Source organism: Ursus arctos, unplaced genomic scaffold (assembly GCF_023065955.2).
Source record: "Ursus arctos isolate Adak ecotype North America unplaced genomic scaffold, UrsArc2.0 scaffold_10, whole genome shotgun sequence".
In the NCBI taxonomy this organism is placed as follows: domain Eukaryota; kingdom Metazoa; phylum Chordata; class Mammalia; order Carnivora; family Ursidae; genus Ursus; species Ursus arctos.
The window spans coordinates 74,212,160-74,229,264 of NW_026622764.1; the positions used below are offsets into that span (position 1 = coordinate 74,212,160).

Consider the following 17,105-nt stretch of genomic DNA (forward strand, 5'->3'; position numbering starts at 1 on the left):
AATTTTTAACTTTTTAAGGGACCTCCACACTGTTTTCCAGAGTGGCTGTACCAACTTGCATTCCTACCAACAATGTAGGAGGGATCCCCTTTCTCCACATCCTCTCCAACATTTGTTGTTTCTTGCCTTGTCAATTTTTGCCATTCTAACTGGCATAAGGTGGTATCTCACTGTGGTTTTGATTCGAATTTCCCTGATGGCTAATGATTTTGAACATTTTTTTCTTGTGTCTGTTAGCCATTTGTATGCCTTCACTGGAAAAGTGTCTATTCATATCTTCTGCCCATTTTTTGATTTGTTTATTTGTTTCTTGTGTATTGAGTTTGAGAAGTTCTTTGTAGATCTTGGATACCAGTCTTTTATCTGTAGGTCATTTGCAAATATCTTCTCCCATTCCGTGGGCTGCCTCTTAGTTTTTTTGACTGTTTCCTTGGCTGTGCAGAAGCTTTTTATCTTGAGGAAGTCCCACAAGTTCATTTTATCTTTTGTTTCTCTTGCCTTTGGAGATGTGTCATGAAAAAGGTTGCTGTAGCCAATGTCATAGAGGTTGTCAGTTCTTAATTTGGAATCATTATCTTCCCTCAATGATCATTGTTATCACCCAGTCCAGGTCACCAGGCAATAGATATTGCCTGAACTACAGTTGACATCCTCTTAACTGGTCTTACTGTTTCCTCTCTTTCCCCAAAGCAATCAATCCTCCCTTATAATGATCATATTGATCTTAAAATGTGGAGCAAATCAAAGAGCATCCTGTTTGAAATAATTCAATGATCTTCCATTGCATTTAAAACAAATCCTAAATCCTTATAATGGCCAACTAGTACATGCGTGAACTGGTTTCTCTGTATCTCCCCTTATACCAGGCTTGTTGCAGATTTAAATTCAATATGATTAAAAAAATAAAAATCATGAAATAAGAGACATAGATAAGCTCAAATAGAGCAGCTATCAAAATGAATGTAATGTTTTAAACTCCTCATTAAAAACCAAAGTCATTAGACTGTGTTAAAAAAAATAATCCCAGCCAAACCTCACTTTCAAGAGACATGTAAATCATTTACTATGAGGAGAATTTAGGTTGGAAGGGTAATTTAAAGAGGCCATCAAGGTCCTCTTCTATAAGTTTAAAGAAGTCAACCCCCAGGGAAGTGATGCTTAGGATTGTTGGAACCATATTGCAATTAAAAGGGGAATGTTGACAGTTAAGAGAAGCAAAGCTTCTGGAGCAAATATTACTGGACCACTGAATTAATCAAACTGGAGCTACCCTGCCTCCAGACTTCTCATGGAAGATAATATATATTCTTATCATTTAAGCCAGATTTAATTGGGTCTTTTGTTCCTTTCTGCATAAGATTGTTAACCAATGGGCCAGGTCATCAACTGTTCACAGAGCTTCATTACAAAGTGTTTGGAGATCTTGGGTATGTTCTTAAAGCATATGGTAATCTCTTACCATCTTCTAGATAATCTGTCAAGTGTCTTTTTAAGGGACCTGGACTTATTACCTTTGTTTATGTTCACTTTTTCAGCTGTTGAGATCTTACTCTCCAGATCCTCTTTTGTCAGTGGCTTTGTGAGTGACTCCAGCATTTCTACTCCATCACTTCTGACTTCATGTAAGCCTGCTTAGCTGCACAGGTGCAAAGAAGTTGAACTGGCTTATCATTAAATCTTGTTTTCCTCAAGGGAAATTGGATAACATTACAGGATATGTTTTTCTTAATAAATGTTGGGGAATGAACCCAGCCTAGCAAATCACTGCCAAGGAATTAAAGTATGTTTTCTGCCAGAAGTCCATTCTGGCAATGGTATAAATTTTTTTTTAAGATGAAATTTTGATGCTACTCCAGTAATATGTTCTATAATTGCAGCTAACAAAGGGGGCATGCTAACTCTGTTTACTTGGTGACCAATTCTATTTTTAGAGGGGAAAATGAGACTGCTTAAAGGCCTTGGTCAATTTCAAAGTGAGTTGGTGAAATTATTTAATTTCCTCTATAAATATGATTTAAAAACAATTCTTCAGTTTCCTAGCTAGTCTGATTAAAGTCTAAATGGAAGTTAAGACTTTTTAAAGAATTCTATTTTATTGAAATATATTTGACATTAACACAGTGTAAATGTAAGGTGTAGAACATGTTGATTTGATACGTTTATATATTATAATTGTCATTGTAGTGATAATTAGCATCTCTATCATGTTACAGAATGGTCCTTTCTTTTTGGTGAGTGCAATAATTAAGTTCTAGTATCTTGGCAGTTTTGATGACTATTATACAATGATGTTTTCTATATTCATTACACTGTGCATTAGCTCTTTAGAGCTTATTTACTACTTGTTGCAAATCTGTACCCTCAAATACATCTGTCCTATCCCCATGCCCATCCCCTGGTAACTACTGTTTTATTCTTTGTTTTTATGAGTTTGGCCTTTTTAGAGTCCACATATAAGTGATACCATACAGTATTTGTTTTTCTCTGACTTACCTCACTTAGCATAATGTGTTCAAGATCTATCCATTTTGTTGCAAATGGCGGGATAGCTTTCTTTCTCACGACTGAATTATATTCAATTGTATATACATACCACATTTTTGTCCATTCATCTATTGATGGGCACTTAAATTGTCTCCGTATCTTGTCTATTGTGAATAATGTTGCAATAAACATGGGAGTGTATATGGGGACAGGATGTAATATCTCTTTAATATCCTGTTTTTATTTCCTTTGGGTATATATCCAGAAATGGAATTGCCGGATAATATAATAGATCTATTTTTAATTTTTGAGGAACCTCAGTACTGTTTTCCACAGCGGTTGAGACAATTTACCTTCCCACCAACAGTGCACAACCTTTTCTCCACATCCTTACCAACACAGGTTATCTCTTATTTTCTTGATAAAAGCCATTCTAACAGATGTAAGGTGATATTGCATTATGGTTTTGATTTGCATTTCCCAGATGAGTAATGGTGTTGAACATTTTTTCATGTACCTTTTGGAAATTTGGATGTCTTCTTGGAAAAATGTCTATATAGTGCCTTTGCCCATTTTAAAATCTGGAGTTTTTTGGTTTATTTTTGAGTTGTATGAGGTTTTTGTTATTCTCACTGTTATTCACTTTTATGAGTTCTTTATATACTTTAGCTATTAACCCCTTACCTGATACATGGTTTGTAAAACTTTCCCCCACTTTGTAGGTTGGTTTTTCATTTTATTTGTTTATTTTACTGTGCAGAAGCCTTAAGTTTTACATAGCCCCTTTTGTTGGGTTTTGCTTTTGCTGTTTGTGCTTTTGGTGTCATGTCCAAAAAATCATTGCCAAGCGTAGTGTTGAGAATCTTCTCTATGTTTTTCTTCAAGGAGTTGTACAACATCAGCTCTTATGTTCATGTGTTGGATCCATTTTGAGTTAGTTTTTGTGAGCGGCGTAAGACAGATATCAAATTCACTGTTCTGCATCTATTTATCCAGCTTTCCCAACACCATCCTTTCCCTATTGGGTGTTCTTGGCTCCCTTTTTGAATATTAGTTGACTGTATACGTGGGGGTTTAGTTCTGGGGTCTCAATTCTGTTCTATTGGTCTATGTATTTATTTTGTATTTATTATGGTATGCCAGTACCATACTGTTTTTCTTACTACAGCTTTGTAGTACAGTTTGAAATCAGTGTGATACTTCCAGCTTTGTTTTTTCCCCTCAAGATTGCTTTGGCTATTAGGGATCTTCTATGGTTCAGAACTGTTTTTTTATATTTCTGTGAAGAATGTCATTGGTATATTGGCAAGGATTGAGTTGAATCTATAGATGGCTTAGAGTAGTATGGACATTTTCACATTATTGATTCTTTTGATCCGTGAATATGGGATGACTTTCCATTTGTTTGTGCCTTCTTCAATTTCTTTCAACAAAGTCTGGTAGCTTTCATTGTATAGATCTTTTAGTCCCTTGGCTAAATTTATTCATTTTTTAAATTATTTTTGATGCTATTGTGAACAGGATAGTTTTATTTCTTTTTCAGATGTTTCGTTATCAGTGTATAGAGGTTCAACTGATTGTTGCATGTTGATTTTATATCTTGCAACTTTACTGAAATTGCTGATTAGCTCTAGCAGTTTTTTGGTTGAATCTTTAAGGGATTTTCTACATACAAGTCATATCATCTGCAAATGTAATCTGCTTAAGAATTAAAGAGGTTTCATTTTATCCTTTGAGTACTTAAGACAAAGATAATGACAAGAAAACATTTATTTATGCAAGAGTCAAGATTAGGACTTAGCACAAGTCAAGAATTTGGAGTTCACCACCTTAAAAAAAAGAGCTGCTTGATCCCTCCTCTTACATCTCATGCTTAGGGCAGTTATGTAAGTAACCAGGAAGGAGAAAAGTGAAGCAAAGCATTTAATTTTCTTTCCCAGTCCCCAGAGTGAAACTGGCTGTATCTCTCTTATCAAGTCTTCTATCCTTGGCTCTCAACTGCTGCTGCTTCTGCTCCAAGAAACTCCAAAGGCTACTTGGAGTCAATCCATTTAAATCAAGACCAAACTTTTATAGTAAGTAGTGGAAAAAAGCTTTAATGGAAATTTATCTTTAAAAATTTAAGTTTATAAAAATATTCTTATTGTATTTTATATTTAGCAAAACTTAGTTATAATTATAGCAACTATGAAATCATATAAAATGAACAAAGAATAAATCAAGTTTTGTTTTTTAGTGCAATTTTTCCAACAGCTGGAATGTGTGATGGCTGTATTAATTTTCTGTGTCACAAATTATGACAAACTTAAATGCTTAAAACAGTAACCACTTGTTAGCTCGTAGTTCTCTAGGTCAGAAATCCTACTCAGTGGGCTTAGCTGGATTTTATGCTCAGGGTACCACAAGGCCAAAATCAAAGTGTCAGCCATGCGGGGCTCTTTTCTGGAGTGTCTGGGTAAGAATCTGGTTCCAAACATTGTCAGATTATTGGCAGAATACGGTTCCCTGTGGTTTTAGGGGTGAGGCACGATTTTCTTGCTGTCAGTCTAGTGCCTAAGATTCTAGAAGCCATCACATTTCTTGTCCTCCATCTTCATATAGCAACAGAGAAAAAATCGTTTTTGCACTTCAAATTTCTCTGATTTCCCTTTGTACTACCAGCCAGAGAATACCCTCTGCTTATAAAGCCCATGTGATTAGAGTAGATCGTTGAGAATGAATCCTCAGATGGACAGACTCCTTTTGCCACAGAAATAACATAATCATGGAAGCGATATCTCACCATATTCACAGATTCCTTCCATGCTCAGAGGTAAGGGAACTTTATAATGGCAGAGGTCATTGGGGATCATTCTTAGAATCCTGCCTACCACAGTGGCACAATATGAAATCGTACGTGATTTTTAACATATGCAGTAAAACCACCGTAACAGTCAAATCCATGGCACTGGCAATCTTCCCAAAGGTGAATATTTTAATCTTGGGATAGCAAAATTGTTGGTCTTTGAAGTACCTTTCAAGTCATCCTCTTTGTTCATTTTCACTTCTTTCAGTCGCTGGCAAGTCTGATTCTCCAGGTCCCTAGCACTCATCTGAGAACTTATAAGAAATGCAGATTCTCATGTCCCATTCCAGACCTACTGAATCAGAAACTCTAGGGATAAGCCCTCCAGATGATTCTGATACATACATGCAGGTAATAAATAATACAGTTGCTTATCAACTTTTCTCACCTGTTCCACTAAAATTAGCATCAAGGTCTGGAAGGAGCCTTAGGCAATGAAAAGTTTCACTGAAGGAATGCCCTGTGTAGGATGGCTTGGGTTTGTAGCAATCTGTCCTGTTTCTTAGACTTTCCCCTACAGATTTCATTGCCCTGCAGTGCAATAACACTTTATCAAGACCTCTGCTGTCCTCTGCATATACTAATCCACTTAATTCAGTAACACTAGTACAGTAGACCTCATCAATCCACTTTTAAAAGTGGGGAAGCAGCCAAAAGAGATGAAGTTGCTGTGGTCATGTTGGCTAGTAATTGTTGAGATAGGAATAGAGTCTAGATCTAGAAAGCCAATAAGCTTTGTGTGATGCAATAGATTTCTGATGACCAAAACTGCTGGGCCAGCTAGCCATTTTTTTTTAAGAAAATGATCAATTTCCTTTAAATAGATTCTTAGTGTCCTTTATTTTAGTAAGAAAATAACAGATCCTACTGCCTTAGTTATGTTGCAACACAGGTAATGATTCTTATATTTTGTTTTGTTAGGAATTATATATCACATAAAACTTTTTATGAAGATTGAGTCTTTTTTTAATTTAAATTCAATTAGCCAAGGTATAGTACATCATTAGTTTTTGATATAATGTTCAATGATTTATTAGTCCAGCATAACATACTTCTTAAGCCAGATAACATACTTCTTAAGCCAGTTTTTATTTATGAGTATTGGTAATACCGTGTGAAAGAATAAAGTTGCCATTGGTTTTCAGAATAGTACAGAAAAGTACTGGGATCAATTTAACAGGTATCTGCTTTCTAATGTTTTATAATCTTGACAGAAGCTTAGCAAGTACATTTCAAACATGTTCTGGACATTTTTTTTTCACAAAACTTCTTTTCAGTCCTAAAAGTGATTTCTATCAGATCCCCATCCAGTCTTTATTTCCAAGAGAAATAAGTTTTTATAGAGATAGAGGGACTCCAAGTGCCTCATTCAATAAGAATAAAAGACACTTGGAAGAAGATTCTCTTGCAAAAGGCATTTGGGAAAGAGATACTAGAGGAATTTCTGATAAGTTACACCAATTGGAAAGAGATAAAGGGTTACAATATGGTGGAAGAAAAGAGTGAGCAAAGATCTGTGAGGAGGATTTCATTCTTCTAGGAGAGTATCAAGAATTTTTTAAAAAATGCCATGAAGAAGAGTCAACAAATTCAAACTGCTTTTTCTTACCTGCCTGAAAAATTCCAGAGTAAACTTGCCAAAAGAAAAGCATGCTTTTGTAGAAGTGTATTCTATGGAATATTGTTACTACAAGAGTAACTACATATAAATGGATAAAGAAAATGTGATATTTATATAAGCAAAGGAATATTAGCCATAAAAAGAAGGAAATCTTGCCATTTGCAACTATGGATAGACTATGAGGGCATTATGCTAAGTGGAATAAGCCAGAGAAAGACAAATACTGTGTGATCTCACTTACATGTGGAATATAAAAAAGAAGTCAAACTCACAGATACAGAGAACAGATTGGTGGTTGCCAGAGGCAGAGGGTGGAGCTGGGCAAAGTGGGTAAAGGGGGTCAAAAGGTACAAACTTCTAGTTATAAAATAAGTCCTGGGGATGTCATGTACAACATGGTGACTATAGTTAATAATGCTGTATTGCATATTTGTAAGTTCCTAAAAGAATAGATCTTGAAACTAATATAACACTGTATGTTAACTACACCGCAATTAAAATAAAAAAAAATAAAAGTTCTCCTCACAAGAAAAAAAAATCTGTAACTATGTGTGGTGATTGATGTTAACTAGATTTACTGTGGTGATCATTTCACAATGGATACAGATATCAAATCATTATGTTGTATACCTGAAACGAATGTAATATTATATGTTCATTATATCTCAATTAAAAAAAGTTATCACATACCAGTTACTCGAAGTTTATCAGTACCAACCACAACTTCCTTTTCATCGACAGTAAACAGTGGCTTGCCATCCTTGGAGTTGATCTGAAACTGTTGACTCTGGACCTCTACCATTTTGGGACCTGAACAATTCATTAAAACAGTTTATTATGAAGGGTTTACTATATGTAGTTTCAAAATCTCTATTTTTACATGTCATGTCACCCAGCAACACCAAATTGCTAAATATATAAAATCTGTTACCAATAGTTCTTTCTAATTCTGTGATTAAACTTTTTAAGTTCTAAGCCTAAATCTGTATTAAAATTGTGTCAAATATGTGCTAATCTACAAAGCATAATGTATAAAGATGCTGAATCTCTATGTTGTACACCTGAAACGAATGCAACACTGTGTGTCAACTATACTCAAATAAAAAAATTAAAAAAACAGAACCAAAAAAATGCGTCAATCTAGATCAAGTATACGAATGGATAAGTCATCTAAAAGTTAATTTTTTCAAGTTTACAACTTGCCCAAAATAACATATTTCTTCTACTCAGATTATTTAAATTTGTAATTTTTCAAGTATTAGCCAACTAAGGATTTTATATTCTGGAAACACGAGATTTGTGAAAGACCATTTTATGAATGGCTCACTTCAATGGCCAAAGTCAACCGAGAAGATGAATCATACTCAGATTCCCTCCTCTGCCCTTATCCTCAGGAGAGGTCCTCACCTCTTACCCCTGGAGAAAACAGATATCATCAAGGAAGAACATCTTCAAGCTTCTGTCCTTTCCCTTCCCTATGGCATTTTTGTCTCTTTCACACCTTCCTTCTTTGTATTTCAGTGACAGAGACATCACTTTCCCCTCCAAGTTTCATCTTATCAGATGAGTTTTAGACTCAATGCCTGCCAACTCATTATTTGCTCAGCAAAGTTTTAGTGGGTGCTCCCATGTGCTGGGCACTGGGGATACTGTGCCCTCAAGAGCAAAAGTGACCTTGTTCAATTTCCCTTGCCCACTTTCAGGTGTACACCATTTTGTTTCCTAATTCATCTTTGTGCTTCCAATCTTTCTAACCCTGGCAGCATAATGGATTAATCTCTCCAGAACTCAGCTCTCTGCTTTCACTCAAGAACTACACATGTTCCCTAACTCTTTTGTATGCTAGTTTTATAGTCTTACTTGGGAGAGTAGTTTATTGAGAAAATGCATATCGTAGAGTCTTTGTGTGTGTTTCCTTATATCACTCCCAGTTCTCATTAGAGTTGATGGATACCTAACCAGAAATTAAATAGAAGTTCTTCAGTGAATACATTAACCAGTTTTGGGTATGGTTACCAACATATTCTTAGTTTATTTCATTAACTGTTATTGCAAAAGCCTTCAGTGATTCTTCATTTAAATACATCTCTCTCTGTGTGTGTATGTGTGTGAGAGGCCATTATAAAATGGAACTCATTTTTCCTCTATTTTTCCTCTATGTCTTAATCTTCTTTCCCTTAAGGAAGCTGTACTTTATTTTTGGATAGTTGCCTATATTTCTGCTCTTCTGCACTTTCACCCAGACTCAGTCACTAAGGGACTCAGCATCACCATTCACCTCTTCTGCGTCACTGCTATATTTTACATAGTCATCATATCAATGCTGCTTTGCAATACATGACAAATATGAAGTTATGGCTGTTTAAAATTGACAAGGAGAAAAAAACCTGGAATAATTTATCCAGTCAGACTTCACTGTTGAGCTTACTGGAGATTCATGTAACAGTTCTAGGAGGCTTTATTAAGTAAAAGGGGTTCAACTACATGACTGACATTTTTTCTGTAACCACTGGTTCCTATATGGTGATGAAACAGTCAATGACTTTAGGAACATAATTTTCATGAGTAGCAAAGACATATAAACCCTTACTCAAGGCAAAGAAAAGGCAAAAATATGACTCTTGATCTCAGGGTCATGAGTTTGAGCACCACATCAGGTGTAGAGATTACTTAAATAAATAAATAAATAAATAAATAAATAAATAAATAAACGAACAAACAAACAAACATTAGAAAAAAGAAAATGCAAAAAAGTGAGTCTGTACCATTCAGCACAAACTTATGGCATGTTTTTTTATGTTCAAGGTTCTGTGCTAAGAATTGAGGATAGATAAACAAGTGGGATGTAGCTCACAACTTATAGGAGTTCCTAGTCCACTGAAGAAAAAAGCATATGAACTTAGTTCCAGGACAATTTGGGAAGTGCTGTGATACAAGGAAGGCAGCGTTCAATGAGAACCGTAACAGGAATCCCTGGTCTATCCTTGGGGGTCAGGAATGGTATCCTGGGAAATGATGTCTGAGCTGAACTTGTAGAAAGAGTTTCTGTTTCTCTGATGAAGGGAGAATGAGGCACACCAGGCAGAGGGAAATATTTGAGCAAAGGCACAGAGGTGAATAAAATTCCATCCTTGCTTTATTAAAAACAAAGAGATATTGAACGTTAAATTTAAACTTGTTTCCACTTCAGAAAACACTATTCTCCAAGTGATGACAAGCCCATAATCACAGGGATAATCCTCTCTTTAACTGATTTTCTAAGTAGTCTTTTAAATTTTATTAATATTCTACTAGTTTTTATTGACGTAGCTGAACAGTGATTAGAGTTAAGCAAATAATCCTCTTTTGCAGCAGAGTTCTTTAAGAAATAAAATTCATGTTCTGCCTTGGTGATAAAAGTAACTATTTGGTAAAGTAAAGTTTTCAATGAAAGACTTTGGTACAAAGAAGGAGGTGAAAAATGAAGGAAATAAATAAAGGAAGTTTTTGTTTCTGACCAGTTATGTTGGTGGGTTTTTGCAAGTGAAAATACAACCAAGTTTTTCCTGACATACAGAGTCTTTGATAGCTTTAATTGGATGTGTGACTTCTTCCTCAACCTTTCTACCTCAGGCTCATCCCCCACCCTCTTCCCACGCACACCCGGCAAGGAGCCAGTCTCTGCATTTCAGGTTTCTCCTTCATTTCTTTTGCTTATAAATGAGTAAACACATGTATTTTTTTTATATCCCATTCTTACTTCCATGAAGGGTGGCATACAATAGATAATCTTCTGCACTTTACTTCTATTGCTTACCAATACATCCTGGAAGTTACTCCATATCAATTCTTAGATAACTTCCTCCTCCTTTTTTACAGATGCACGGTCCTCTGTCACGTGGATGTACTGTGGTTATCCAGCCATTCGTCCAGACATATGGATATGTAAGTGGTTTCCAATGCTTTGTTATTAGAAATATTGCCACAAAGAATAAACTTTACACATGTATTTTGTTTGGTTGGGGTGGTATCTTCAGGGTAGATCCCTAGAAGTGGGATTACTGGGTCAACAAGAGTGTATATATGTACCTTCGTGAGATTTTGACACGTCTCTGACTATATCTTTTTGTATAGCTCTGATGCAGTAATGTTGCAGGCATCCTTCACCCCTCCGCACATCCTCCCAAATAAACATTGTATTTTCCTTCAAAAAGTTCCTTAAAAATTTTTTTTACTATAAAGTTTTCAAAATGTAGTACTTTGGGACTTTAAAACATAAATATTTTTTGATTTAGTATTTTTCAGAGAAATTATATAAATTTAACATTATCCCCAGGATGGGAAACTTGCTTGGGAAGGAATTCATTCATATCTCTTCTTTTTCAAACGTGCATCTTGTAGCGTCAGCTTTTCTCTGAGGGAACACCTATTTTTTGGACTGGGCACTTTGGCTATAATGGCTTGTCATAAAAGTCTTCTCCTTTGTCTTTTTTCTTTTCTCTTCTGTGGAACTAGAAAGTGGGTTCATTTGGGTTTTCTTCCTAACATACTGTTCCCTGTCTGTCTTTCCAGCCACTGCAGTTGCTAATCTTGTCTGCTTTACAGACTTGGGCTCTTACGAAAACTTCAATGTCCTGAAGTGGAAGTCACTTGTCTCTGGGACCAATGGTGGTATTTCAGTATGTTTCATTTTTGAGTTTCCTGGGGCAGCACTGTATTTTTTCCTCAGCTGGAGGAAAATCCAAGTGGATTTTCTGGAAGTCTTTCTGGGTTAGAATCTGCCTAGTTCTGAGGGCAGCATTTTTGGCTTTCTGCTCCTCTGTGAGCATGTTGGGCAGATTCTTGGCAAGTTCCTGCTGTTCTTCAGGAAATAGTGCATGTTAACCCATTCACCATAAGCATCCTCCTCTCCCCAAGACTGGTACTTTCCCACCCATCTTTGTTATTCTCTTCCTGTTTCTCAATTCTAGAATGTCTGTTCCAGAAATGCAACCTAGTATTGAATTCTCCATATTCTCACACTCTTGCCTTTTTTTTTTTTAAGATTTATTTATTTTAGAGGAGAGAGAGAGCATGAGAGTGGAAGAGAAAGAGGGAGAAGGAGACAATCTCACACAGACTCCTTGCTGAGTGCAGAGCCCAATGTGGGACTCAGTCTCACAACTCTGAGACCATGACCTGAGCCAAAATCAAAAGTTGGACACTCAACCGACTGTGCCAACCCAGGCACCCCTTTGCACTCTTGCTTCTCTCAAGACCTTTGTAGGCTAACCCCAGAATTTCTTCTGCAACATCTGAGGATATAGTGCTCAGAGAGCTGAATCAAATTCTAAGAGATGTCATCACAGTCTTCTCTTTGTGTGTTTTACACTGGGCCAGATCTTGGAGGGGTCTCGGCCAGAGGACATCGAGCTGCTATCTCTAATAGCATTGCTTACTACTGTCATGACTTCCCTAGACTTTTTGTCAGTTACAAAATTGTTGGCCTCAGTTTTGAGCAATGATGATATGCTTGTGTGGCAAACAGAAGACTCTTGGTTACTTCTCTTTGAAGGGGTTACAGAAACCTCTGCACCAAAGGGTCAAAGTTAAAGAGAAAAAGTCCCATGAATTCCACCAATCTGGAGATAAGGTCCCTAAGGATCACCCTCATTTCAAACGTCTTCTAAGAACATGCTGTGTGCTTTAGTAATTTATTTGCTAAACCTGGGGGATCATTAATCAAGTGAATGGCTGAAAAGTCCAACACCTCAGTTATTGTTCTGCTTTTGTCTTGTGAGTCCACTCTTACATTCACAGCCTATTGCAACCTTGTGTTCGAAGCTTCTCTTCCCTGAGGCACACTGCACCAGAGGGTCCTTCATCTTCAGATTCTGAGTCACTGCCCCCCTTCTCCTGTTTCCCTAGGAAGGATTTCAAAGCAGCAATGTCTTGGTGACTTCAGAGAAAGATGCAGCTGGGATAACGCTGGTATTTTTGGCCTCATTTCTAATGTTTCTTCCCCTGAGTTCAATCATTACATCCAAAGATAGCTTGGCTACAGGTGCACCACTGTCCCGTAATAGAGCATGCATGAAATTCAGCAATACTATATTCACTTTATTCTTCTGTTTTTCATTTTATTCTTTATATTAGTCATGTTCTGAGTATATAAAGTCTCTTGCAGAGGTTTATCATGGCAATGCAGAAGTTCCAAGAGCCCTAACAAACTTGATGGATTGATGAGATTCTTATTTCTCCGCTTTGCTATTCAAAGACCTGGATCTAAGACAGTGTGATTGTACCATTGGGTGTCTTTCAGCACCCAGGAAAATGACCTTGATGTCTGGGTGGCAGTGACCAAGTGGTGCCATAAACGTTATCAGCTTCCCCACTGGGTTTATTTGGTTGATTTTTGAAAAGCTCCACTTGGATTGGTAGGGACTAGAAAGCTATAGAGATCCCTCAAGGTAGAGGCCAGGGCTCCTCCTCAAATTCTGTACCTACTGCTAGTTTCCGGAAAGCTGGTGCTTCGCAGGATGCACTGGCTGCAGCCTGGCTACGTTCTCAGAAAACCCAACTGCCAAACCCAACCTTCCCATCAGAGCGCAGCTTGCAAACTTCCTGGCGTGTCTTATTAAGTTAACCAGAATTCATTTCTGTTATTTGAAATCAAAAGAAAATTAACTGTGGTAACCAGAGCTGCACTTCTAATTAGGAAGATTCCATTACGGTTGCTATGGATTGGTATCTTTCAGTTCAAGGATTTGAAATGCTAGCTATTATTGCTTGCTTGTCAACGTTTGATTTCTTTTGGGATTTAAGACTTTTGGTTTTGACTGTATTGGTTGCCATTTCCCCCCTCCCCCAGTGGTTTAGTAATAAATTGTTTATTTTAATTAAGTGGGATTAATTTGGCTTGTTCACATAAATTACATTTTAATATCATGTTGTCTAAATTTAGTGTCTTCCAGGAAATATGAGGCTGGAATGACTGTGACTGTGGGAAATCATTTTCTTGAAAACAACCTTGTTGAGCTGAGTCATATTCCCTGGTTCAAGGTCTTTAATATAACAGAGGTTTTCTAACCAAAGTTTATTAAGAAATCACTAGTTTTAACACTATACCAAGCATGAAACACCAAGGTTAAAACTAGAGATTTAAGGTTAACAGTTTAAACTAATGAAATTCTAATGGGAAAGTTTTTTGTTTTTATCTTTTTCTTTTTTTTTTTAAGTACATTTGTTGGTGACAAAAATGGTAACAGTATTTGCAGGAACTAGGGTGGTTACTGGTGTGCCGTAATTTATGGAAATCTGATTGGAGAGAGGGAGTGCTATACTCCTGGCTGAGGGAATTAAGTCCCGGGGTTTGCTTTTTCTACTAACGACTAATTCCTGCTAACTGCTAATTTCTACTACCCCCTGATTTGGCTTTTTCTGCTATATGGCTGCGTGTTCTTGAGCACTTTCTGGTGCTTCAGTTTTTTCACTCATGCAATTGGAGAGAGATTTATATTATGTCTAACTCTCTTGTACGATATATGAAAATCCACATTCAACAAAGAATTAGATGAGGAGGTATTTATATTAAATCATTTTTATAAGACTATAAAGGCAATCTTTTACTTTTGGAGCTCCTAAGAGAGACATGCATAGTATTTATATGTTATTACTTACTTGACATCATCTAGAAAGTAGCACATAGGCACCCAATAAATGTCAAACACATGACAAAGATGAGCAAAAATCTCTCAAACACTTAAAAGCTACAGTCAAAGAATTTTATGAAATGATGGTAAAAAATAAATCATAATACTACATAATTTATCAAGAAAATATGATTTGATTTAGACAAGTTTCAAGAACATGTATGCTGGATAAACTCAGATTTGTCTCTATACCCACTGAAAATTTCACTGGATTTAGTGATCAAACAAACATCTAAGCAAAAGAGAAATATGATCCATTATTTAGAATAAGTTATAAAGATTAAAGAACATAAAATATGGAACTCCCGTATTAGCATGATAAAGAGAAACATCAGGCTAATTATATGGCTGTAGTTCCCAATGTAACATCATTCTGTTTTGTAAAAACAGCCATTAAAAAAGAGACACTGAAAATTACCAGTTTGTGTTGGCTGGATACTATTCTTCTGTCTTCCCATAACCCAAAGGGCCACCCAATTTCTTAGATTTGGCACATCTATAGACTGCTGATAGCGTAGAGAATGTATAAATATTCCTTTCACTAGGTGGTTTGCTCTTTTGTCATTTCTTCCATCTATGTTCTTTCTTTCTGATCCTTTTTATTCCATGTGATCTCACTCTTGGGTGAGCTCACTGTCTGGTTTTAGCTGGTTGGATGGGTGGACAAGCAGACTCCTTGCTGCACATGGAGCCTGACACAGGGCTCGATCACATGACTCTGAGATCATGACCCAAGCTGAAATCAAGAGTTGGATGCTTAACCCACTGAGTCACCAAGAGCCCCTCTGTTCTTTTGAGGCCAGCTATTTTGGTTCCTTTCCTTTGGTCTCAGATTCTTTTGCATTCTGCAATAATCATTATGTTTCTTTTACCACCTTGAGTGGTCCTCTATTTCTTAGAATCAAAATAACTTTAATTAAAATACTTCAGACTGTCTCCCCTGTGATGCCAATTATTCTCTGTGGTCAACACAGCATGATATTTAGAAAATTCATGCTTTAATTGTTCATAAATAACTTTGAATACTTTAAAAGAGGAAAATGCATCCGTTCACTACAGCTCTCCACGGACCACACACATGCCAAATACTGTGAAGTTGGACTCACCCACTTTTAATCTGCCCGTGACCTCTCCTTCAGAGTTACGTGCATTGACAGTCACATTCTGAGTTGACTGCAGAAGCAGAGATGAGTCCTAAAAGGTGTTTACAAAAGTTGACAAGTACATATTATTTAAAATGATTCATCTTTATATTCACATATAAATTTAAGATTTATAAGAGATAATTTCTCCATTGTCACAGATCCTATGGCCCTATACAGTATTTTCAAATCCTGGATTATATTATGTTGAAAGAATAAATAAATGTACTTCCCCCTCAAGGTTTAAAACAACACACATTTATTATATCATAGTTTTGTGGGTCAGGAGTCCAAGCAGAACGTACCAGTGGTTTCCTGTTCAGCATCTCAGGGGAACTGCAGGGCTGAAGATTCAGTCCAGGCTCAGGATCTTCTTCTAAGCTCATGTGGTTGGTGGCAAAATTCATTTCCTTACTGTCCTAAGTTTTTTTTCCCATAAATTATAATACTCTTATGGGTTTCTGCTGCTTGTATGCACTGGCCACTATGTACCAAATTCATTCTCAAGGTGAAGATCTAAAATCATCAAGTTTTAATCAGTGTTTTTTCTATCCCAAGGAATTAAAATTTCATTTCTTATTATTTATGTCCAAGACATGATATAGTTTTGGAAGATAAATCAGAGAATAGTTAGTTCATCTACAGTAAATACCACGTCATTTATTTTCAAACTGTAAAGTCTTTTCACAATTTCAAAAGAGCTTTTAAAATTTGTCAGATGCCTGCGTTTTTTGAATTTTTTGTTGAAAGATAAAATGGTGTAATGTGCACATAAGTGCCTTTTTAGGTATCACAGCTCTTGGGTGGTTTTGTTTTAGAGATCATTTTTTTTTAAATAAATAATTTTCTTCAAAAAGTATGCAACAATTTGGCAGTTGGATTCAGATGGGTTTATGTTCCATTCAGAGGGAATCAAATATCTTCCAAAGTTGCAGCGAATAATGTGATTTTTGAGAAGGGAAGAAGTTTCAGGAGTGCTTTGTAACTCGGGCATGTTCGAAATTCTCCAAATTGCTTTGGGGAACGGATCTATCAGCAACTCATGATTTATCCAATGATGTGACCTTAATCCTTATTTTTGCACTGTTCAAAAATAACTAGTGTAGTAAGAGTTAACAGTTTACCCATTTCTTTCCTCTAGCCTCAGTGTGCAGGGTGGTGAAGGGGGGGCACCTCTTACAATCTCTGGAGTCTCTCAGGGGTAGAAGCCCCTTCCTCCCTGGTACTCTACCCTGTGAACTTCAGGTTAGCTGCTTCTCCTTGGACTCCCAACCGTATCTTCTTAACTTGGGGAGAACGCCTGGCTTTGGACTGGTCCCCTCCCTCACGGTGGCCTTACAAAC

At 36.6% G+C, this 17,105-nt stretch overlaps 1 protein-coding gene and 1 pseudogene across 4 annotated transcripts in view; both read right to left on the reverse strand.

The window, feature by feature from the left end:
• The window catches only part of SGCG (sarcoglycan gamma), a 136,481-nt gene that overhangs the window by 26,813 nt on the left and 92,563 nt on the right, over nt 1-17,105 (reverse strand). For all 4 annotated transcript variants that reach the window (XM_057309688.1, XM_044381690.3, XM_044381691.3 and 1 more), the window contains 2 exons: nt 15,727-15,814; nt 7,641-7,760 (listed from right to left, as the gene is read on the reverse strand). In XM_057309688.1, coding sequence (XP_057165671.1) covers nt 7,641-7,760; nt 15,727-15,814 — 208 coding nt within the window. The remainder of the gene's footprint in view (nt 1-7,640; nt 7,761-15,726; nt 15,815-17,105) is intronic.
• Nucleotides 9,729-14,595, reverse strand: LOC125281787 (protein SDA1 homolog; annotated as a pseudogene).